This window comes from Mauremys reevesii, linkage group 4, assembly GCF_016161935.1.
Source record: "Mauremys reevesii isolate NIE-2019 linkage group 4, ASM1616193v1, whole genome shotgun sequence".
NCBI lineage: Eukaryota > Metazoa > Chordata > Testudines > Geoemydidae > Mauremys > Mauremys reevesii.
Genome location: NC_052626.1, coordinates 75,141,820 through 75,162,177, shown reverse-complemented (window position 1 = coordinate 75,162,177; position 20,358 = coordinate 75,141,820). Strand labels below are relative to the sequence as shown.

Genomic DNA, 20,358 nt, shown 5'->3' with positions numbered 1-20,358 from the left:
CAGTAAAAGAACTAAAAAAGAGCCACCGTGGCTTAACAACCATGTAAAAGAAGCAGTGAGAGATAAAAAGACTTCCTTTAAAAAGTGGAAGTCAAATCCTAGTGAGGCAAATAGAAAGGAGCACAAACACTGCCAACTTAAGTGCAAGAGTGTAATAAGAAAAGCCAAAGAGGAGTTTGAAGAACGGCTAGCCAAAAACTCCAAAGGTAATAACAAAATGTTTTTTAAGTACATCAGAAGCAGGAAGCCTGCTAAACAACCAGTGGGGCCCCTTGACGATGAAAATACAAAAGGAGCGCTTAAAGATGATAAAGTCATTGCGGAGAAACTAAATGGATTCTTTGCTTCAGTCTTCACGGCTGAGGATGTTGGGGAGATTCCCAAACCTGAGCTGGCTTTTGTAGGTGACAAATCTGAGGAACTGTCACAGATTGAAGTGTCACTAGAGGAGGTTTTGGAATTAATTGATAAACTCAACATTAACAAGTCACCGGGACCAGATGGCATTCACCCAAGAGTTCTGAAAGAACTCAAATGTGAAGTTGTGGAACTATTAACTAAGGTTTGTAACCTGTCCTTTAAATCGGCTTCGGTACCCAATGACTGGAAGTTAGCTAATGTAACGCCAATATTTAAAAAGGGCTCTAGAGGTGATCCCGGCAATTACAGACCGGTAAGTCTAACGTCAGTACCGGGCAAATTAGTCGAAACAATAGTTAAGAATAAAATTGTCAGACACATAGAAAAACATAAACTGTTGAGCAATAGTCAACATGGTTTCTGTAAAGGGAAATCGTGTCTTACTAATCTATTAGAGTTCTTTGAAGGGGTCAACAAACATGTGGACAAGGGGGATCCGGTGGAGATAGTATACTTAGATTTCCAGAAAGCCTTTGACAAGGTCCTTCACCAAAGGCTGTTACGTAAATTAAGCTGTCATGGGATAAAAGGGAAGGTCCTTTCATGGATTGAGAACTGGTTAAAAGACAGGGAACAAAGGGTAGGAATTAATGGTAAATTCTCAGAATGGAGAGGGATAACTAGTGGTGTTCCCCAAGGGTCAGTCCTAGGACCAATCCTATTCAATTTATTCATAAATGATCTGAAGAAAGGGGTAAGCAGTGAGGTGGCAAAGTTTGCAGATGATACTAAACTGCTCAGGATAGTTAAGACAAAAGCAGTCTGTGAAGAACTTCAAAAAGATCTCACAAAACTAAGTGATTGGGCAACAAAATGGCAAATGAAATTTAATGTGGATAAATGTAAAGTAATGCACATTGGAAAAAATAACCCCAACTATACATACAACATGATGGGGGCTAATTTAGCTACAACGAGTCAGGAAAAAGATCTTGGCGTTATCGTGGATAGTTCTCTGAAGATGTCCACGCAGTGTGCAGAGGCGGTCAAAAAAGCAAACAGGATGTTAGGAATCATTAAAAAGGGGAGAGAGAATAAGACTGAGAATATATTATTGCCCTTATATAAATCCATGGTACGCCCACATCTCGAATACTGTGTACAGATGTGGTCTCCTCACCTCAAAAAAGATATTCTAGCACTAGAAAAGGTTCAGAAAAGAGCAACTAAAATGATTAGGGGTTTAGAGAGGGTCCCATATGAGGAAAGATTAAAGAGGTTAGGACTCTTCAGTTTGGAAAAGAGGAGACTAAGGGGGGACATGATAGAGGTATATAAAATCATGTGTGATGTTGAGAAAGTGGATAAGGAAAAGTTATTTACTTATTCCCATAATACAAGAACTAGGGGTCACCAAATGAAATTAATAGGCAGCAGGTTTAAAACAAATAAAAGGAAGTTCTTCTTCATGCAGCGCACAGTCAACTTGTGGAACTCCTTACCTGAGGAGGTTGTGAAGGCTAGGACTATAACAATGTTTAAAAGGGGACTGGATAAATTCATGGTGGCTAAGTCCATAAATGGCTATTAGCCAGGATGGGTAAGAATGGTGTCCCTAGCCTCTGTTCGTCAGAGGATGGAGATGGATGGCAGGAGAGAGATCACTTGATCATTGCCTGTTAGGTTCACTCCCTCAGGGGCACCTGGCATTGGCCACTGTCGGTAGACAGATACTGGGCTAGATGGACCTTTGGTCTGACCCGGTACGGCCTTTCTTATGTTCTTATGAGTGTTGCTGCCACAATTCTTGTGCAACAGCAGCACTTGAGTGTTCTTTGAGCATAAGGGAATGTAAGTTACATGAGACAGGAATGAATATGTAATGCAATGCATCATATGTTGAGTGTGTTATACATTAAGGAAGTGATCAAAGCAATTTCACCTATTCAAATTGGTTGGCTGACTGAAAGTTTTTAGCCCTTTTTAAAAATAAAGGTTTCCACGTGAAGTGGAGCAACATCTGTGTTAATAGATCCTTCCATTGGGGCTGAGAGAGAAGGGAAAAATAGTAACAAATGCCAAAACATTTGTTTTGTTTTATATATTATGATACAATAGTGTGTGTGTGTGTGTGTATACACACACAAACACCCCTAGATGTTTCCTTCTTTTATTAAATTAATATAGTGCTAGTGAAAGGTGCTAAATTGACAGCTCTGGAACCATCCAGCCCTTGGCACCTTTGCTGAGAATACTCAAATGTGCCAGTTATTGCCATTTGTTTACTGATGCAGCCATTATTCATTATAAACTGGACTGAGATTACTGACTTCACATAAATCACTAACCAACTGTCAGGTGGTAGTCATGATTTTTGGTCTCTACCAAACTGGATTAGAACAAATAACCTTGAGTCGAAAGACTACTATCAGTCTCCCTCGATTAGATGCTTTCTAATTATCTAATACAGAAATAAATTAGTCATTGCAACTCTAGATTTTGTAGACTATTTAAAGTCTCTCTCTGTGTGTCCCTGTACCTTCCCAACATATGCAGATGATTGAGAATGACAATAATGTTGTTTGTTTCCCAGTTTTTCTTTTGCTGGCGTTAGTGGAATTCTTTTAGGCCTGCTTATAGCACAGACCTATAAAAGACTTGGCCCCATTGTTGTGTCTGCCTTAGAGTTTTGAACTTGAATGTTATAAACTGTAGTTTAATAGTTTCTCATTTAATAATTGTTGAGAGAATCGCTATGTGCCAAGAAATAAATGCACTTCTCTAGCAGACCTCCATTCTCCTGTTGAGTGACTGCCAGACAATGTTTTTTCAATAAGGCAGAAAAGAGAATCTCCACCCTATTTAAACTAAAGTAATAGTAAGATTAATTTAATGCAAAAAAAGACTTTTTCTCTGAGTAACAGTAGCATAATTGCTATTCACTTAGCAAAACCTAAGTCAGATGTTCATTTAGAGAATGGATTGTGTGTTTCAGCCAACTGGCAACTAATTGAGCCTTTTAAAACACTTAAAACAATTTCTGAGCTGTTTGGCTGGCATTTTACATCTCACTGTTCCTGTGAATAAGATAGATCCTGAGGGTTGCCAATCAAAAACATCATCTAAATTTAAACAATAAGTGTTAAACAGATGATTCCACTGTATTGTATTTTCTGCTTGTGCCCCAATAACACTCTTCACCTTCAAAACATGGAACAAACATTTATCTGTGTATAAGATGAAATCTTCGAGCAGTCTTATTGACTGACATGTGGTATAACTCACTCAAGTTTTCATTGCCACATTTTTCTGAAATTATTAGATTTCATAACATCCAATCTATTTCCAGGCACCTTAAATTTTACTTGTGAGATTCATTGGATCAGTTGGGTGGGATTTTGTCTTATTTGCCATGTTGGATTTCTTGCCATGTCTTGATAGAAGGTGTAGTTACTAATACACTTCTGCAGTGTTTTGTATTATGATAGGTCATGTGTACCAAATATGTGATTATTCAGACTTAAAAATATATTTTCTTGCTGAAACAAAATTTGACAGTCAATTTCTCCTTGCTTTACCTGTCAAGAGTAGAATTCAGGATTCTCTGCTTATATAGTAAAAGATGACATAATACTTATCTAATGTAGTGTGGCTGGTACCTAATGTAGAGAAAGTTTAACTTCATCTGCTTGTGATATCCTCTGTGGCATGAGAAACAGACTCCTGGACTTGGTTCTTGGCATGCAGTGAAGGTTCAGATGTTTCACTTTAATGTCAGTTGTAATTTTAAGTCCACACGCAATCTGTCTGTGACTAATACTGTTAGGTTTTTTAGAGAGCTTTTTGCTTCATCTTTAATCTGGGAGAGACTGAAGAGAGTAGTATATACACAAATGTATATGTAGGGGTTGTGTGTGTTATTCTCATGGCAGTTGTTTCACATAGGCTGGCCTGAAGAAACTGTAGGATTTTTGCCCGCCATCTTATTCTGAAATGACTTTATTGTCTGCCCCTTTCCCTTTAATAACCCTACTTATTTCACCAGCTGGTCTCTTGCTTGCCTTGTGGCCTGGAAAGTAGGAGGCTTGGTATTCATTAATGGCTCAATAAAAATGTATAGTAGTAGAATTTAGTCAGCTTCCTTTTATCCCAAGCTTCACCTTCATAATGCACTCAACCTTTTCTGTCCCTAGGGATGGGGCCTTGCAGCCCTACAATTGACTTCAAGTTTTGTTTTCCCAATTTAGAGTATGTTGCACTGTCTGCATTGTCAGGAGACTGCACTGTTTTATTTTAAAGAAAACATTAATCCCATTCCTGGACCCCCATTTAGCGGTGTTCAGATGCTACAGTGATGAACACCAATAGAACATGAATACCTTGATAGATGGAGAGATCCTAAAGATCCCAGTCATGATGACATTTGTAAATATGCACTCTGTTCTAAACAGCGCTCACCGTCCCCCTTCCTCAAATCCCCTCCACTGGCACATTATTAATGGATAGAAGGAAAAATAATTAAAACTGAAATAAATACTTCACAGAATGCAGAGAGAGGAGGTGAGTGAGAGAACATCTTTTATTGGATCAACTTCTGTTGGTGAGAGAGACAAGCTTTCAAGCGACACAGACCTGAAGAAGCACTGAGTAACTTGAAAGCTTGTTTCTTTTACCAACAGAAGTTGGTCCGATAACAGGTATTATCACAGAATGTAGTCAGACTATAGAATTCACAGTTGTAGGAGGCGAGAGAGAGTAAAGTAGATTTAGCTAGACTTTAAAAAGGTACTGCATAATTTTGTATTTGTAGTTATGAGCTAAAAATCCTGTTTTTGAATCCTCTGAATCCACAATATAATCACTTTGATTGACTCTGGAGAAGTGGAGAGGGTTAACTCCTCTGGTTTTGCCCTTTGACCACTTGAGGATGGGAAGCATGATGGAATACTTTCTCAAAGTATTCAGAGGAAACACATCATGCATAATTGGAACAAAATAGAATAAATCAAGGCTCTTTTGGTCTGCTAATTCATAATTGAAACCACATTGAGGTTAAGATTGATATTTAAAACAATCCAGCCAAAAAACCTCTCCATGCAGAGGTAGCGGATAAGTACATCTCTGCTTTGCTGGGTACATGGAAGAACTGTTTAGTTACTGTACCATTCAGCGCCTCATACTCCTCAGTCCTTGCCTCTTGGCTTTTTAATGACAGTGGGTTGTCCTTGTTCAAATTGAATATGGTTTTACTAAAAAATGTGGTTAACAACAAGTATTAAGTCTGATGGTTGTTGAAAATAAAATATATAGGGAGGAAAAAGCCACCGTTTTTTGTTCATGAGAGCAAGGGAATCTATGTGCTATATTGTTGCCAGTTTTTCCTACTAAATGGTACCTTGGAATTGTTAACCCTTCTGCTAGGATATGGGCCTTCTTCCACACAGCCTCAAGTTTCTAGAGCCCACTCCCTGGCCCTGTCTGTCATGCCGTCACCTTCTCTCCCTTCAAGTCTTTCCTTAATATGCACCTCTTCCCATTGTCCCTTTACCACCTGACAAAGTAATGTTACTCAACAAACATAAACAATTTTTTTCAAAAAAACGATGGAACTCATAAAATGTGTGTTTAGCTTCACTGCTTGCTTATTGCCTTTAATTTCTCCTTCCTTTGTTTATACTTCGATTGTAAGCTTTTTTGGGGAGGAGGCATTGTATTAGCTGTGTGTAGCATGTTATTGGTGCTGTACAGATGTTATAATGTTTACAGTAATTAGCCAGTTATAGAATAATTGAATGTGATTTTTCAGATGTCTAATATCCCACTCCTGGATTTTAGCAAGATTGATTTTGTTATACCTAACACACCTTTGCTCCCTCGCACATGAAAGATTGGTATCAAGTGCAGTCTTTAGATATCTCTAATGGCGGGGTTTCCCTTGTTCCATTGCTTTAACTGCTCTTAAAATAAAATCATGTTGCATTCAGTAAGGAAGGAGCAGAATAATATTCTGGCGTGTTCCTGTAACAAGGGGAGAATGCCTTACTAGCAAATAGCAAAAAAAAAAAAAAAAAAAAGTTTGTTGTAGCAATCAAGAATTCCTTGAATCCTTTACCACAGACCCATCCCTTTAAAGAATTCTCACACCTCACCAACTTCAGGCCCTTCTCCCCAGCCGTCTCTCACATTGTGGGTTCCAGTTCTTGGGCTTTCCATGTTGTCTGTGGAGAGGCTTGCCAAACAACTGAGACAGATGAACAGAGTGATGTGAGATCATGGTTAGGAAGCTGCCATTTGCAACCTGATACTGCTTGCCCATAACAGTGATTTACAATAAACAAACTGTCAATCTTGGGTTAATGACCATGGCTCCTGTAATGAATATTAGCATGGGAGGGATGAAGGGGGAAAGGATTGCCGTATCCATAGCTCAGTGTCAACACATTGTCATGGAAAGTGATAAATGATCTTTCCACCACTACCTCTTGTTCTTCTTTCTGACAGTGAAAGTTCAGATGGGTACCCATCATGAAGGTTGTTAATGATGGAACAAAAACAAATGTTCCCTCACCATGTTGACTTCTCCAGCTGCCAGTGGTTGGGAGTAGTCATCTTGATGCTATGATGCCATAACAGAGATTTAATTAGGTTTCTGTTGAGTTAATTGCCTGCATTGTTTGCCTTTCCCCAGCAGAAGTCTGGAAGACTCAAGTAAATTATGGAGGTTTGAATTTGCCCAATTTCCTGCAGAAAGTGGGGTCAAGAGGTCTCAGTCTGTAGACACACACTTTAGGCAGGCAGCAGGGGGTTGGCTTTTAATGGCACTTCAGAGATGCCTAAATGCCCTTTTGAAATGTTTCTCTCAAACAAGGGGCCTTGGTTTTCTTTCCCCATTAGGTTCTAAGGAGCAGAGTACAAGCTTTTCCTTTACTTGGACACCGCTTACCAGGGGCATAAGATGAAATAAACATGCTTCTTCTGAGAGGTTACTTTTCTTTCCCTAAGAAGATCTTGTAGTGAGGGGGTTTTGTACTTTGGACAGAGAGTAGGATCATTTGGAATTGACATCGTCATGTTTAAAACCTTTGATTGTTGCTTATGTTAATGCTCTTTTGGCAGGGGTTGTCTTTATATAATTTGTGAAATACCTAGCAAAGTTTTGGATTTTTTTTTTTAAGTAGCGTCAGAAAATGATGATGGTCGGAGTAATCCTTGCAAATTATATTATTTACTATTTCTATTACCATAGTGTCTAAGAGCCTGAAGTCAAGGACCAGGGCCTTATTGTGCTGGGTGCTAACACATTCTATTAAGATATACTGCAGCCAGAAAGGAACTTGTACAATAGAGGGAACTTCATATGGGAGCTCTTAATTTGGATGGTGGGTGTCATCATTAAATAATAAAAAGGACATTGTCTGTAAGATAACTTCACCAGTTACTACTTCTTGCTGGGCAGAAATGTAGGATTTTCATGGCACTATATTGAATATGCAGCAAAACCCCTGCTGAAAGTATTAATACAGTCCTTGTGAAGGATGCACAAAAAAGAGTCTCACCATTAAAAGGATCATTTGGAGGAGGTGGAAAATTGGGGAAAATGTATATTCAGGATCTTTGAGAGAAAAAATGCAGTTTTTGAAGCTGCTTATTAAAGGTCTAATGAGGCAGACGGTGCTCTATTCAAGTTTAGATTGTGATTCACCCTAGACATTCTTGGGACTGCTCTGTAATCAGAGAGTTCTACCCCTGCTCTTCAGGTCCCAATAAATATTAAAGAAAATAAGCCTAAAAACTGGCATTTGAGAAAATGCGAGCATCTGAAATCTGAGAGTTGTTCCTGCACATGTCAACTGCTAGTGTCAGACCAGTAGACATGCAGACTATTTTAGTAGTGTAACTTGCATCAGGTAAAGGTGGATAAGGCAGCCACCTTTGAAGTGTGAGGAAACAGAACCCACAGACTCTTTTAAGGAAATGGTGAGGCTCCATTCCTCCTCCCAGCAAATATGAGCTGATAACTTTGGGTATGTAAAGTTTATTTTCCTCCCAATACTAGCAGAATTATAGTACAGTAACTCCTCACTTAAAGTCGTCCCGGTTAACGTTGTTTCGTTGCTGATCAATTTGGGAACATGCTCGTTTAAAGTTGTGCAATGCTCCCTTCTAATGTCGTTTGGCAGATGCCTGCTTTGTCCACTGCTTGTAGGAAGAGCAGCCCAATGCATCTAGCTGGTGGGGGCTTGGAACCAGGGTGGACCAGCAGCCCCCCATCAGCTCCCCACTCCCATAAGTTCCCTGGGCATCAGCCACCCAGCAGGCTATCAATTGCCTAGTAACAGGTTTCAGAGTAGCAGCCGTGTTAGTCTGTATCCGCAAAAAGAACAGGAGTACTTGTGGCACCTTAAAGACTAACAAATTTATTTTAGCATGAGCTTTTGTGAGCTACAGCTCACTTCTTCGGATGCATAGAATGGAACATACAGACAGGAGATATTTATACATACATACAGATATTTATACATGAAGTGTTCAGAACACTTCAACCTCTCTAACCACTCAGTGACAGACTTGAAGGTGGCAGTTTTGCAACAAAAAAACTTCAAAAACAGACTCCAAAGAGAAACTGCTGAACTCGAATTAATATGCAAATTAGATACAATTAACACTGGCCTAAACAGAGACTGGGAATGGTTGGGTCATTACACTAATTGAATCTATTTCCCTATGTTAAGTTCTCCTCACACCTTCTATGGGCCATCTTAATTATCACTCCAAAAAGTTTTTTTTCCTTCTGCTGATGATAGCTCATCTCAATTGATTAGACTTTTCCTGTTGTTATGCATACTTCCACCTTTTCATGTTCTCTGTATGTATAAATATCTCCTGTCTGTGTGTTCCATTCTATGCATCCGAAGAAGTGAGCTGTAGCTCACGAAAGCTCATGCTAAAATAAATTTGTTAGTCTTTAAGGTGCCACAATTGCCTAGTAGTTCATCTGTCCAGCCCCCCACTGCCATGTGCTGCTCCTGCACTCTGCCTTGGAGCTGCTACCAGGAGCCTCCTGCTTGGTGTGTGGGGGGGCCATAGGGGGACTAATGTCAGGGTGTCCCCCTTCCTCCCTGCTCCTGAACCCCACTTACCCCATCTCCATGGTGGGGGGAACGACAGGACAGGGCTCAGGATGGAGGGAGCTTCTTGGGAGCAGTTGCTGTCTCAATTTGATGATCTACTTAACAAGACAGTTTACTTAGAATGGGGTCAGTATACTTAAAGGGTCAATGCGCATCTGTCTCTCTCACAGGGTGTGTGTCTCTGTCTCTGTCTGCCATGCTGTCTCCCTTCCCTCCATTTGTGCTGCCTTGTAGAGTGTGAGGCTACATTAACAACAATGGGTTAACCTTCGAAGGCTCAGCCAAAGCTAGTTCATCATTTAGCAGTAAGGCATTCCCTGGGAAATATCCCACCCTCTGACTCCACCACCTCAATACAGTATATAATATAGTCTTTTGTCGGGTGAAAAACATTTCCCTGGAACCTAACCCCCCCTATTTACATTAATTCTTATGGGGAAATTGGATTTGCTTAACATTGTTTCACTTAGTCACATTTTTCAGAACATAACTACAGCTTTAAGTGAGGAGTTACTGTATGTATTTAACGGGTTTCTTACAGTATTGCAGGAAAGTGCTGGCAGTTATTGGGCAGTGTTTCTAGACTATTAGAAGTGTTCCTAGTTCTTTGTTGGCTGAGATTCAAAGGCTTCCCTGCAAAACTGTGTCAGCTTCTCCTTTCCCAACTCCCAAACCCTTTCTTCCCCCATCTCCAAATAAGTCTTGTTTTCTCCTCTGCTTCTCTGTCCTAGCCTGGATGTCCGCATCTGAATAGCAAGCTGAAATGAAAAAGTTGAGTCAAAATGCCTACAATTTCATTCCCATCTAATGGTTCCTTTGCAGCTGCCTTCCCCATATCTTCGGCTCCAAACGGAGTTGGCACACTCAGTGAGAACAGAGTTGTCTGTCTTGTCTCTTGCCAACTGAGCTGGCTTCCTTATGCTGGCAGTACATTGAAATAAGAGCTTTAAAGTCTTAAAAGGGACCCCCCTAGTTAAAATTCAGATGGAGTAAATAACTCTCTGAAATCGATCTTTGCGTCTCTTATAGGGTTTTCTATTTAACGGTGTAATAACTTTTCTTTCACACAGAATAAACCTAGTCTTGTTGAAGTTAATATTTTATCCCTCTTTATTACAATGTCAGCATTTGTCTTTTTTATTAGTGTGCCCATTTTGTGTCAAGATTATGCATTTGCTGTTTTTTTATTCTATTTCCACTCTGAAATGGTGGCTCAGAGCTGGCTCTCTGCTTGTTGGCCAATGACTGACTATAAAAAGCAAAATACTTTCAAGCAGAGAGTAGCAAATGAGAATCATGCCATGCTAGCTGGGTTTAAAATGTCTCCTAGTTCCCTTTCCTCACAAGTCTTTCCATCCCTTCTACTCCACTTTTTCTGAAGCCCATCACTACATACAAAGTCGCTGTCAGGCAATGACAGAAATTGACATTAGGAAATGGGGTTGGCATGAAGGTTTTATGGAACTCTGAATTATGAAAAAGAAAATGGACTTTTTGAAAGGCTACTTTTCCCAAGAGTTAGGGTGTTGACCAAAGAGACCTACCTTAACTAAATTTCAGCTCTGGTACTTATATTCTGACTGCCTACATTCCCCTTTTATATAGTTTTAATTGACATGATCTGATCCAGCATCCTCTCTGCTTTTACAGAAATGGAGCAGTGTGAGCAACCCACTCTTCCTTCCATTAATCCCACCACAGTCTCAAGGCTTCACTGCTATAGTCCTGACATATGACAGGGTGGAAAGCCTCTTCCGAGTCATCACTGAGGTGTCCAAGGTGCCCAGTCTATCCAAGCTGTTAGTCGTCTGGAACAATCAGAATAAGAATCCACCAGAAGGTAAGGTATGCATGTTGGGGGGAGGTGGTACGTGTTAAGTAGTGGCAGAACACCTACTGTACATCTAGTACAATGCAACCTCTCTTTTTATGTACTTTTAAACATAAAACTATTTTAAACTATTTTGTAATACTTTTCAAATAAAAAAATCTGGTATGTTTTCATGACACTTTTTTTAAAGTTGCAAAATACAAAAGGCCAAATGACGCCTTTAAAAGGATCTGTGCTGATGTTGCCTTTGCCAGCTGCTGATTCAACAGCAAGCCATGCAAATTTCTCAATGGAGGATTTTTTCCAAAAAAACCCCATAAAACACTGAACAAACATCATTAACGTTTGCTTTGGGGTGGGGGCTTAATTTGTCTACACTCATTTGATTTTTCTCTACAGACACTATAAATCACAGTGAACACTTGTTCCACTAAACTGTTTGTTCTCTGTAAACACAGAACAAATTTGGCTTGATGCAAGAATACAGTGTGGACATTTTTTGGTTATAAAATAAATGAACATTTTGATTGATGAAATAAAAGCTTGAGACATTCTGTGTGTCCAGAAAGACGTTTCTGGGATATCAGGTTATCATATAAAAACTCTGACTGTCCTGATAAAAGTAAGATGAATGGTCTCTCTTTTTTTTTTTTTTTTAATTTAAATATTTATGTTTAAAACACAGATGATTTTATTTGTATCAGTGATGACAGACCTCATGGAATTTGAGGACTTTTGAACCTCACAATCTTATTTTGAGTTCATGGGTTTATAAAATTATTTGATGCTCATGAATCTTTTTTCATGTCATTTAAATCCATATTATTTTCAAGGCAGCTTTGGTTTCAAAAACATACCAAAGAGAAGTGTTTGCTCTGTATTGGAGGTAAAGAGCCACCTGCTCCAAAAATCAGAACACGACATGTAGGTGCCCTATATACAGTGTCTATTTAGAATTTTTCTCTTCCTCCCCTTTCTTTATCTTGCAAGCTCTCTGTATTTTTCACTCTACTTGTTTTCTGCTCTCTTTCCCCATTGAATTACACCTCTCCCTCGATATAACGCAACCTGATATATGGAAATAACACGGTAAAGCAATGCTCGTGGGGAGGGAGAGTGCTGCTGCGCACTCCGGTGGATCAAAGCAAGTTCAATATAACGCAGTTTCACCTATAACACGGTAAGATTTTTTGGCTCATGAGGATAGCGTTACATCGAGGTAGAGGTGTATTTCCTCTGATCTCTGTTTCCTTTTTTCAGTCTTTCCTAACCTGAATGTGAACTCTGTGATGGTAGCATGCAAATTAAACTTTCCAACCCACAATGTTTGAGTGACCTTTAATTTAAGAAAAATAAGCTTACCTCTCCTTAGCATCCTCCCTAAAATATGAAGGAGATGCTCTTTGGGCAAGAGTGCTTACTCTAACTAGAATAACTGTTCTAAAATATTAAAATCTATGGCTGTAGAACCCTGTGAATTATTAATATCTCTCTTCTGTCCCCAGTAGCCAATAAAGTGAATCTTTTTGAGATAACTCCTTGGGTTTAACAGACGTTTTGTACCACGAGCTTTCGTGGGTGAATACCCACTTCTTCGGATGCAAGCAGTGGAGATTTCCAGGGGCAGGTGTGTATATATAAGCAAGCAAGAAGCAAGCTAGAGATAACAAGGTTAGATCAATCAGGGAGGATGGGGCCCTGTTCCAGCAGCTGAGGTGTGAAAACCAAGGGAGGAGAAACTGGTTCTGTAATTGGCAAGCCATTCACAGTCTTTGTTTAGTCCTGAGCGGATGGTGTTAAATTTGCAGATGAACTGGAGCTCAGCAGTTTCTCTTTGGAGTCTGGTCCTAAAGTTTTTTTGCTGTAGGATGGCCACCTTAAAATCTGCTATTGTGTGACCAGAGAGGTTGAAGTGTTCTCCTACAGGTTTTTGTATATTGCCATTCCTAATGTCTGATTTGTGTCCATTTATCCTTTTCCTTAGAGACTGTCCAGTTTGGCCGATGTACATAGCATTGCTGGCATATGATGGCATATATTACATTGGTGGACGTGCAGGTGAATGAACCGTTGATGGTGTGGCTGATCTGGTTAGGTCCTGTGATGGTGTTGCTGGTGTAGATATGTGGGCAGAGTTGGCATCGAGGTTTGTTGCATGGGTTGGTTCCTGAGCTAGAGTTACTATGGTGCGGTGTGCAGTTGTTGGTGAGAATATGCTTCAGGTTGGCAGGTTGTCTGTGGGCGAGGACTGGCCTGCCACCCAAGGCCTGTGAAAGTGTGGGATCATTGTCCAGGATGGGTTGTAGATCCCTGATGATGCGTTGGAGGGGTTTGAGCTGGGGACTGTATGTGATGGCCAGTGGAGTCCTGTTGGTTTCTTTCTTGGGTTTGTCTTGCAGTAGGAGGCTTCTGGGTACACATCTGGCTCTGTTGATCTGTTTCCTTATTTCCTCATGTGGGTACTGTAGTCTTGAGAATGCTTGGTGGAGATTTTCTAGGTGTTGGTCTCTGTCTGCGGGGTTAGAGCAGATACGGTTGTACCTCAGTGCTTGGCTGTAGACAATGGATCTTGTGGTGTGCCCAGGATGGAAGCTGGAGGCATGAAGGTAGGCATAGTGGTCGGTAGGTTTTCGGTATAGGGTGGTGTTAATGTGACCACCACTTATTTGCACCGTGGTGTCTAGGAAGTGGACCTCCCATGTAGATAGGTCCAGGCTGAGGTTGATGGAGGGGTGGAAGCTGTTGAAATCGTGGTGGAATTTTTCCAGAGTCTCCTTCCCATGGGTCCAGATGATGAAGATGTCATCAATGTAGCGTAGGTAGAGAAGGGGCGTGAGTGGACGGGAGCTGAGGAAGCGTTGTCCCAGGTCGGCCATAAAAATATTGGCATATTGTGGGGCCATGCGGGTGCCCACAGCGGTGCCACTGATCTGGAGATATATATTGTCATTAAATTTGAAATAGTTGTGTGTGAGGATAAAGGCACAGAGCTCAGCAACCAGTTGTGCTGTGGCATCATCAGGGATACTGTTCCTGACAGCTTGTATTCCATCAGTGAGTGGGATGTTTGTGTAGAGAGCCTCTACATCCATGGTGGCTAGGATGGTGTTTTCTGGAAGGTCACCAATGCATTGTAGTTTCCTCAGGAAATCAGTGGTGTCACGGAGATAGCTGGGAGTGCTGGTAACATAGGGTCTGAGTAGAGAGTCCACATATCCAGACAGTCCTTCAGTGAGAGTTCCAATGCCAGAGATGATGGGGCGTCCAGGATTTCCGGGTTTGTGGATCTTGGGTAGTAGATAGAATAACCCTGGTCGGGGCTCTAAGGGTATGTTGATTTGTTCCGGTGTTAGTGTAGGGAGTGTCCTGAGTAGATGGTGCAGTTTCTTAGTGTATTCCTCAGTGGGATCTGAGGGAAGTAGAATTTATTCATGATGACAACATTCCCTCCACAGCCTCCCTCTTTGACCATAATGTCATGATGGTCTCTGAGGCTTGATGGGCTGTTGATCTAGGTTGTTGAGCATGGTTGTGAGCTGTTTGTTGTTGTTGTTTGTTGTTTTTTGCACGTTTGTATCTGCAATTCAAGCAGCATTCAATGATTCATTTGTTCAGTTGTCGGAATCTTTTATGGAGAGGAGTGAGTTCTTCTTCTTCTTGTGCTTGCTGTGGGTCTTGTCTCGTGTCAGTGTGCTGTTGTTCAGTGTAGTGTATCAGAGCAGAAGTAGAGTAGGCAGGCAAAGTTTACTTCATGTACACAGAAGTGTGGGGTGGCAGTGGGGCAGGAAGAGAGAAGAGAGAAGGGAGAGCAGGGACAGCTGAGTCTGAGTGTGGGACAGACTGTGATTCTTGGCTGAGTGTGTGGGGGGCTGGGTTAGGTGGTGCTGGGTGGGGGTGTGGGGGAGGAGTTTAGACAGCTCCTAGACACCAGCAAGTTGCAGGTGGTGGCACATGGTCACATTACCACCAAAAACTGACACCCCTACCCCTATACCCCCCTGCCTCCACTCCCCATCATCCCACACCACCACACCACAAGTCCACACAGCCAAGCACAGAGGTACAAACCATCTGCTCTAACCTGCAGAGAGACCCACAACTAGAAAAAAATCACCACCAAGCATTCTCTCAACACTACAGTACACATGGAGGAAAGAGGAAAACAGATCAACCAGCACAGATGTGTACCAGAAGCCTCCTACTGCAAAGACAAACCCAGAAAAGAAAAAAAAGACCACTGGCTGGCCATCACAGTCCCAGTCCCAAACCCCTCTCCTCAGCATCATCAGGATCTACAACCCATCTGGACAATGATCCCACACTTTCACAGGCCTTGGGTGGCAGGCCAGTCCTCGCCCACAGACAACCTGCCAACCTGAAGCATATTCTCACCAACAACTGCACACCGCACCATAGTAACTCTAGCTCAGGAACCAACCCATGCAACAAACCTCGATGCCAACTCTGCCCACATATCTACACCAGCAACACCATCACAGGACCTAACCAGATCAGCCACACCATCACCGGTTCATTCACCTGCACGTCCACCAATGTAATATATGCCATCATATGCCAGCAATGCCCCTCTGCTATGTACATCGGCCAAACTGGACAGTCTCTAAGGAAAAGGATAAATGGACACAAATCAGACATTAGGAATGGCAATATACAAAAACCTGTAGGAGAACACTTCAACCTCCCTGGCCACACAATAGCAGATTTTAAGGTGGCCATCCTACAGCAAAAAAAACTTTAGGACCAGACTCCAAAGAGAAACTGCTGAGCTCCAGTTCATCTGCAAATTTAACACCATCCGCTCAGGACTAAACAAAGACTGTGAATGGCTTGCCAATTACAGAACCAGTTTCTCCTCCCTTGGTTTTCACACCTCAGCTGCTGGAACAGGGCCCCATCCTCCCTGATTGATCTAACCTCATTATCTCTAGCTTGCTTCTTGCTTGCTTATATATACACACCTGCCCCTGGAAATTTCCACTGCTTGCATCCGAAGAAGTGGGTATTCACCCACGAAAGCTCATGCTGCAAAACGTCTGTTAGTCTATAAGGTGCCACAGGATTCTTTGCTGCTTCTACAGAACCAGACTAACACGGCTACCCCTCTGATCCTTGGGTTTGTAATACTCCTATATAAGAATGTACTGACAACCTGAGAGTTAAACTGGCCATTTATGTATGTTAGGTACAATGTTAAACTGAATTCCTGATCACTTGCACTTATTTAAGATTCCATGGCACTTTTGCAGGAGTCAGGCTATTAACCCCATTGTCCTGGCCGATTTCCAGTTTTGGTGGATTGCATTCTGCCTCTTTATATTCTTGTTCCAGTTTAAATTGGACACAGTATTCATTTCTTGTCTCAAATGGTTGTTTAGAACTGCTGTGTAAAACGCACTAATGCGGTTGCCCATCACTGACAAATAAATGATTACCAACCACAATTAGATGCAAGAATCACTTTGAGATTAAAAGTGTTGCATATAAATGGAAGGTGGCGTTTTTGTGTACTCTGAAGCTTTTATTGAAAACAAATTCATAACGTAGTTGAGCTATTACTCCAGTAGAGTAAACACTGCACACAGCGTGAATATAACAAAAAAATATTGATTTCTGCCCCAAATGGGTTGTTTCCATATATTCTTTCCTGTAAGGAAGGTAAGGGAGAATTGAAACAAACTACTGATTTGAAAAATCTCATATTAATAATTTTTAATAATCTTAGTGGTGTAAATTCTTTTTATAGGCATATTAATTTTCTGTCTTCCTTATGTTTGCTCAGCTATTATTAAATCGTAAATCATTGTCTCCAAAAAGAATGCATTTGCCTATGAACCTAATGATCAGAGGTCCCATTTGAGAGCTTTGGTTATTGGGCTGTTATGTTCAATCTGGTCTTGCATGGTAGTAAATAAATGTGGTTTAATAAATTATATTTCCTCATGTGGCTCTTATCTTCCTCCCCCCGCCCCCCTTTGTCCATTTATTTTTAACACTTTGATAACCCATGTAATCTCCTGGACTGCAGCTGAGGAGAGGGCAGTTTGAGTAAGTTAATTTAATTTGTTTTAATACAGATTCATGCAGTGCGTTCCACCTGGCTCTTCAGTGGGGTAGCAGGCCTTGGCTGCACTTAGTCACTCGTTCAGTTTCTCTATTAGCGATTCTAATCCTTGGACTTCAAAGCTTCTGCCATTTATAGCCTATTAAATCCAGGAAGTTTCTGATGGATTAGGGCAAGGAATGAGTTTGAAGTTTGTAATGTGCACCACTGTCACTGATAAGGTCTAGTTTATTACCCTACGTTAGTATCAGCACTTTTATGGCTATTCTTTTTTAATTGGTTATTGTAAAGCTGGGACAGTTAACATTCTAGTGCATCAAATGCAGGATTTCCTGGTCATTGCCATATAGGGGACACATTTCTGGGTCTGCTGTGCAAAGGCAAATCAGGGCTTCTGCTGTCAGAGCCAGTGGGTTTTTCGATATGCATAAATGGTGGCTGCGATGAAAACATCAAAGTAATTTTCCCTTGTGATGACTTGCAATAAATTCAGATTTGAACCCAGGTCTCCAGAGGCAAAGCTAGTGTGGTGCTACACAAGCATGTCACTTAACTGTTCTTTACTTTCCCTTGTCTGCTCCAGAGTAATTTTATAAATTAAAACTATACCAAATGCTTTTCCTGCTTAAAATTATCACTCACTTTGAGACTGGGTTGTATAATCAAGGGTTTTATATTTGCACAGAACATCATATAACTAAACAGTCAAAAAGAAGTAAAATGAACTCTCTCTTCTCTATCTAGGAAAGAAAAGGGTCAAATTAAATGCAAATTTTAAAATCCCTGTAGATGCTGTTAATGGGTGAAATGTGACTTTATAGAAGCCGAACCAGAGTTCTTTAGGCTTATGAACAATACAGAATAAAAATACATTTTCAAAATGGAAGATACCATAATGTTCACTAAGAACTCCCCATCCCCAAAAGACTAGAATAGTCCCCAGTCAGGCCCCAAATTATTAATAGCCTAAGTAGAAAGATAAACTTTGCAATGGATCCTAAAAGTCAACAACCACAGACTCTCTCAGGGTTGAAAGTGAATTCCAGTTAAAGGGCCTCTACCAAGAATGTCCTGCTTTTTGGCCCCTGATATAAGAGTTTGAAGCGGATCTTAATTGCTGCCATATGATACAGGGACAGATGGCATCTCAGATATGTGGGACCCAAGCTCTTTGATTAGTTTAGTTAGAATGATATAGTGAAACTGCAACTGATGATGCTTCTGAGGAACTGTCCCAGATTGAGATGTCACTAGAGGAGATTTTGGAACTAACTGATAAATTAAACAGTAATAACTCTCCAGGACCAGATCACATTCACCCAAGAGTTTTGAAGGAACTCAGACTTGAAATTGCAGCACTAACAAGTAAGGTATGTAGACTATCATTTAAATTAGCTTCTCTACCAGATGACTGGAGGATAGCTAGTGTGACACCAATTTTTAAAAAAGGCTCCTGAGGCAATCCTGAGAATTACAGGCTGGTAAACCTAATCTGAGTACTGTATCAGGCAAATTGTTTGAAACTATAGTGAAGAACAGAATTATTAGACACATACATGAACACAGTTTGATTGGGAAAAGTAAATACGGCTTTTGTAAAGGAAATTTATGTCTCACCAATCTATTAGAATTCTTTGAGGGGGTCAACAGATATGTGGACAATGGTGATCCAGTGTATATTGTGTGTATGGACTTTCAGAAGGCCTTTGACAAGGTCCCTCACCAAACAAAGGCTCTTAAGCAAAGTAGGCAGTCATGGGATAAGAGGGAAGGTCCTCTCCTGGTTAAAATATAGGAATCAAAGACTAGGAATAGTCAGTTTTCAGAATGGAGAGAGGTGAGTAGTGGTGTCCCCCAAAGATCTTTACTAGGACAAGTGCTGTTCAACGTATTCATAAATGATCTGAAAAAAGGGGTAAACAGTGACATAGCAAAATTTGCAGATGATGCAAAATTACTCAAGATAGTTAAGTGCAAAGCAGACTGAAGAGTTGCAAAGGGATCTCACAAAACTGAGTTACTGGGGATCAAATGGCAGATGAAATTCAGTGTTGATAAATGCAAAGGAATGCACATTGGAAAACATAATCCCAATTATACATACAAAATGAGGGAGTCTGAATTAGCTGTTACCACTCAAGAAAAAGATCTTGGAGTCATTGTGGATAGTTCTGTGAAAACATCTGCTCAATGTGCAGAAGCAGTCAAAAAAGCTAACAATGTTAGGAACCATTAGGAAAGGGATAGATAGTAAGACAGAAAATATCATAATGCCACTATATAAATACATGGTATGCCCGACTCTTGAATACTGCATGCAGTTCTGGTCCCCCCATCTCAAAAAAGATATATTAGAATGGAAAAAGGTACAGAGAAGAGCAACAGAAATGAATAAAGATATATAACATAAGAATGGCCATACTGGGTCAGACCAAAGATCCATTTAACCTAGTATCCTGTCTTCTGATAGTGGCCAGTGCAAGATGCCCCAGAGGGAATGCACAGAACAAATAATCGAGTTATTCATTCCCTGTTGCCCATTCCCAGCTTCTGGAAAACAGAGGCTAGGGACACCATTCTTGCCTATCCTGGCTAATAGCCATTAATGGACCTATCATCCATGAACTTACCTAGTTCGTTTTTGAACTCTGTTATAGTCATGGCCTTTACAACATCCTCTGGCAAGGAGTTCCACCGGTTGATTGCATTGTATGAAAAAATACTTCCTTGTTTTGTTTTAACTTGCTGCCTATTACTTTCATTTGGTGACCCCTAGTTCTTGTGTTATGAGGAGGAGTAAATAACACTTCCTTATTCACTTTGTCCACACCAGTCATAATTTTAGACCTATATCATATCCCCCCCCCTTAGTCATCTCTTTTCCAAGCTGAAAAGTCCCAGTCTTAATTATCTCTCCTCATATGGAAGCCTTTTCATACCCCTAATCATTTTTG

General features: G+C 40.7%; 1 protein-coding gene across 5 annotated transcripts in view; it reads left to right on the top strand.

The window, feature by feature from the left end:
* Positions 1–20,358, top strand: part of EXT2 (exostosin glycosyltransferase 2) — a 111,993-nt gene that overhangs the window by 55,861 nt on the left and 35,774 nt on the right. For all 5 annotated transcript variants that reach the window (XM_039537284.1, XM_039537285.1, XM_039537280.1 and 2 more), the window contains one exon: positions 11,142–11,331. In XM_039537284.1, the coding sequence (XP_039393218.1) occupies positions 11,142–11,331 (190 nt within the window). The remainder of the gene's footprint in view (positions 1–11,141; positions 11,332–20,358) is intronic.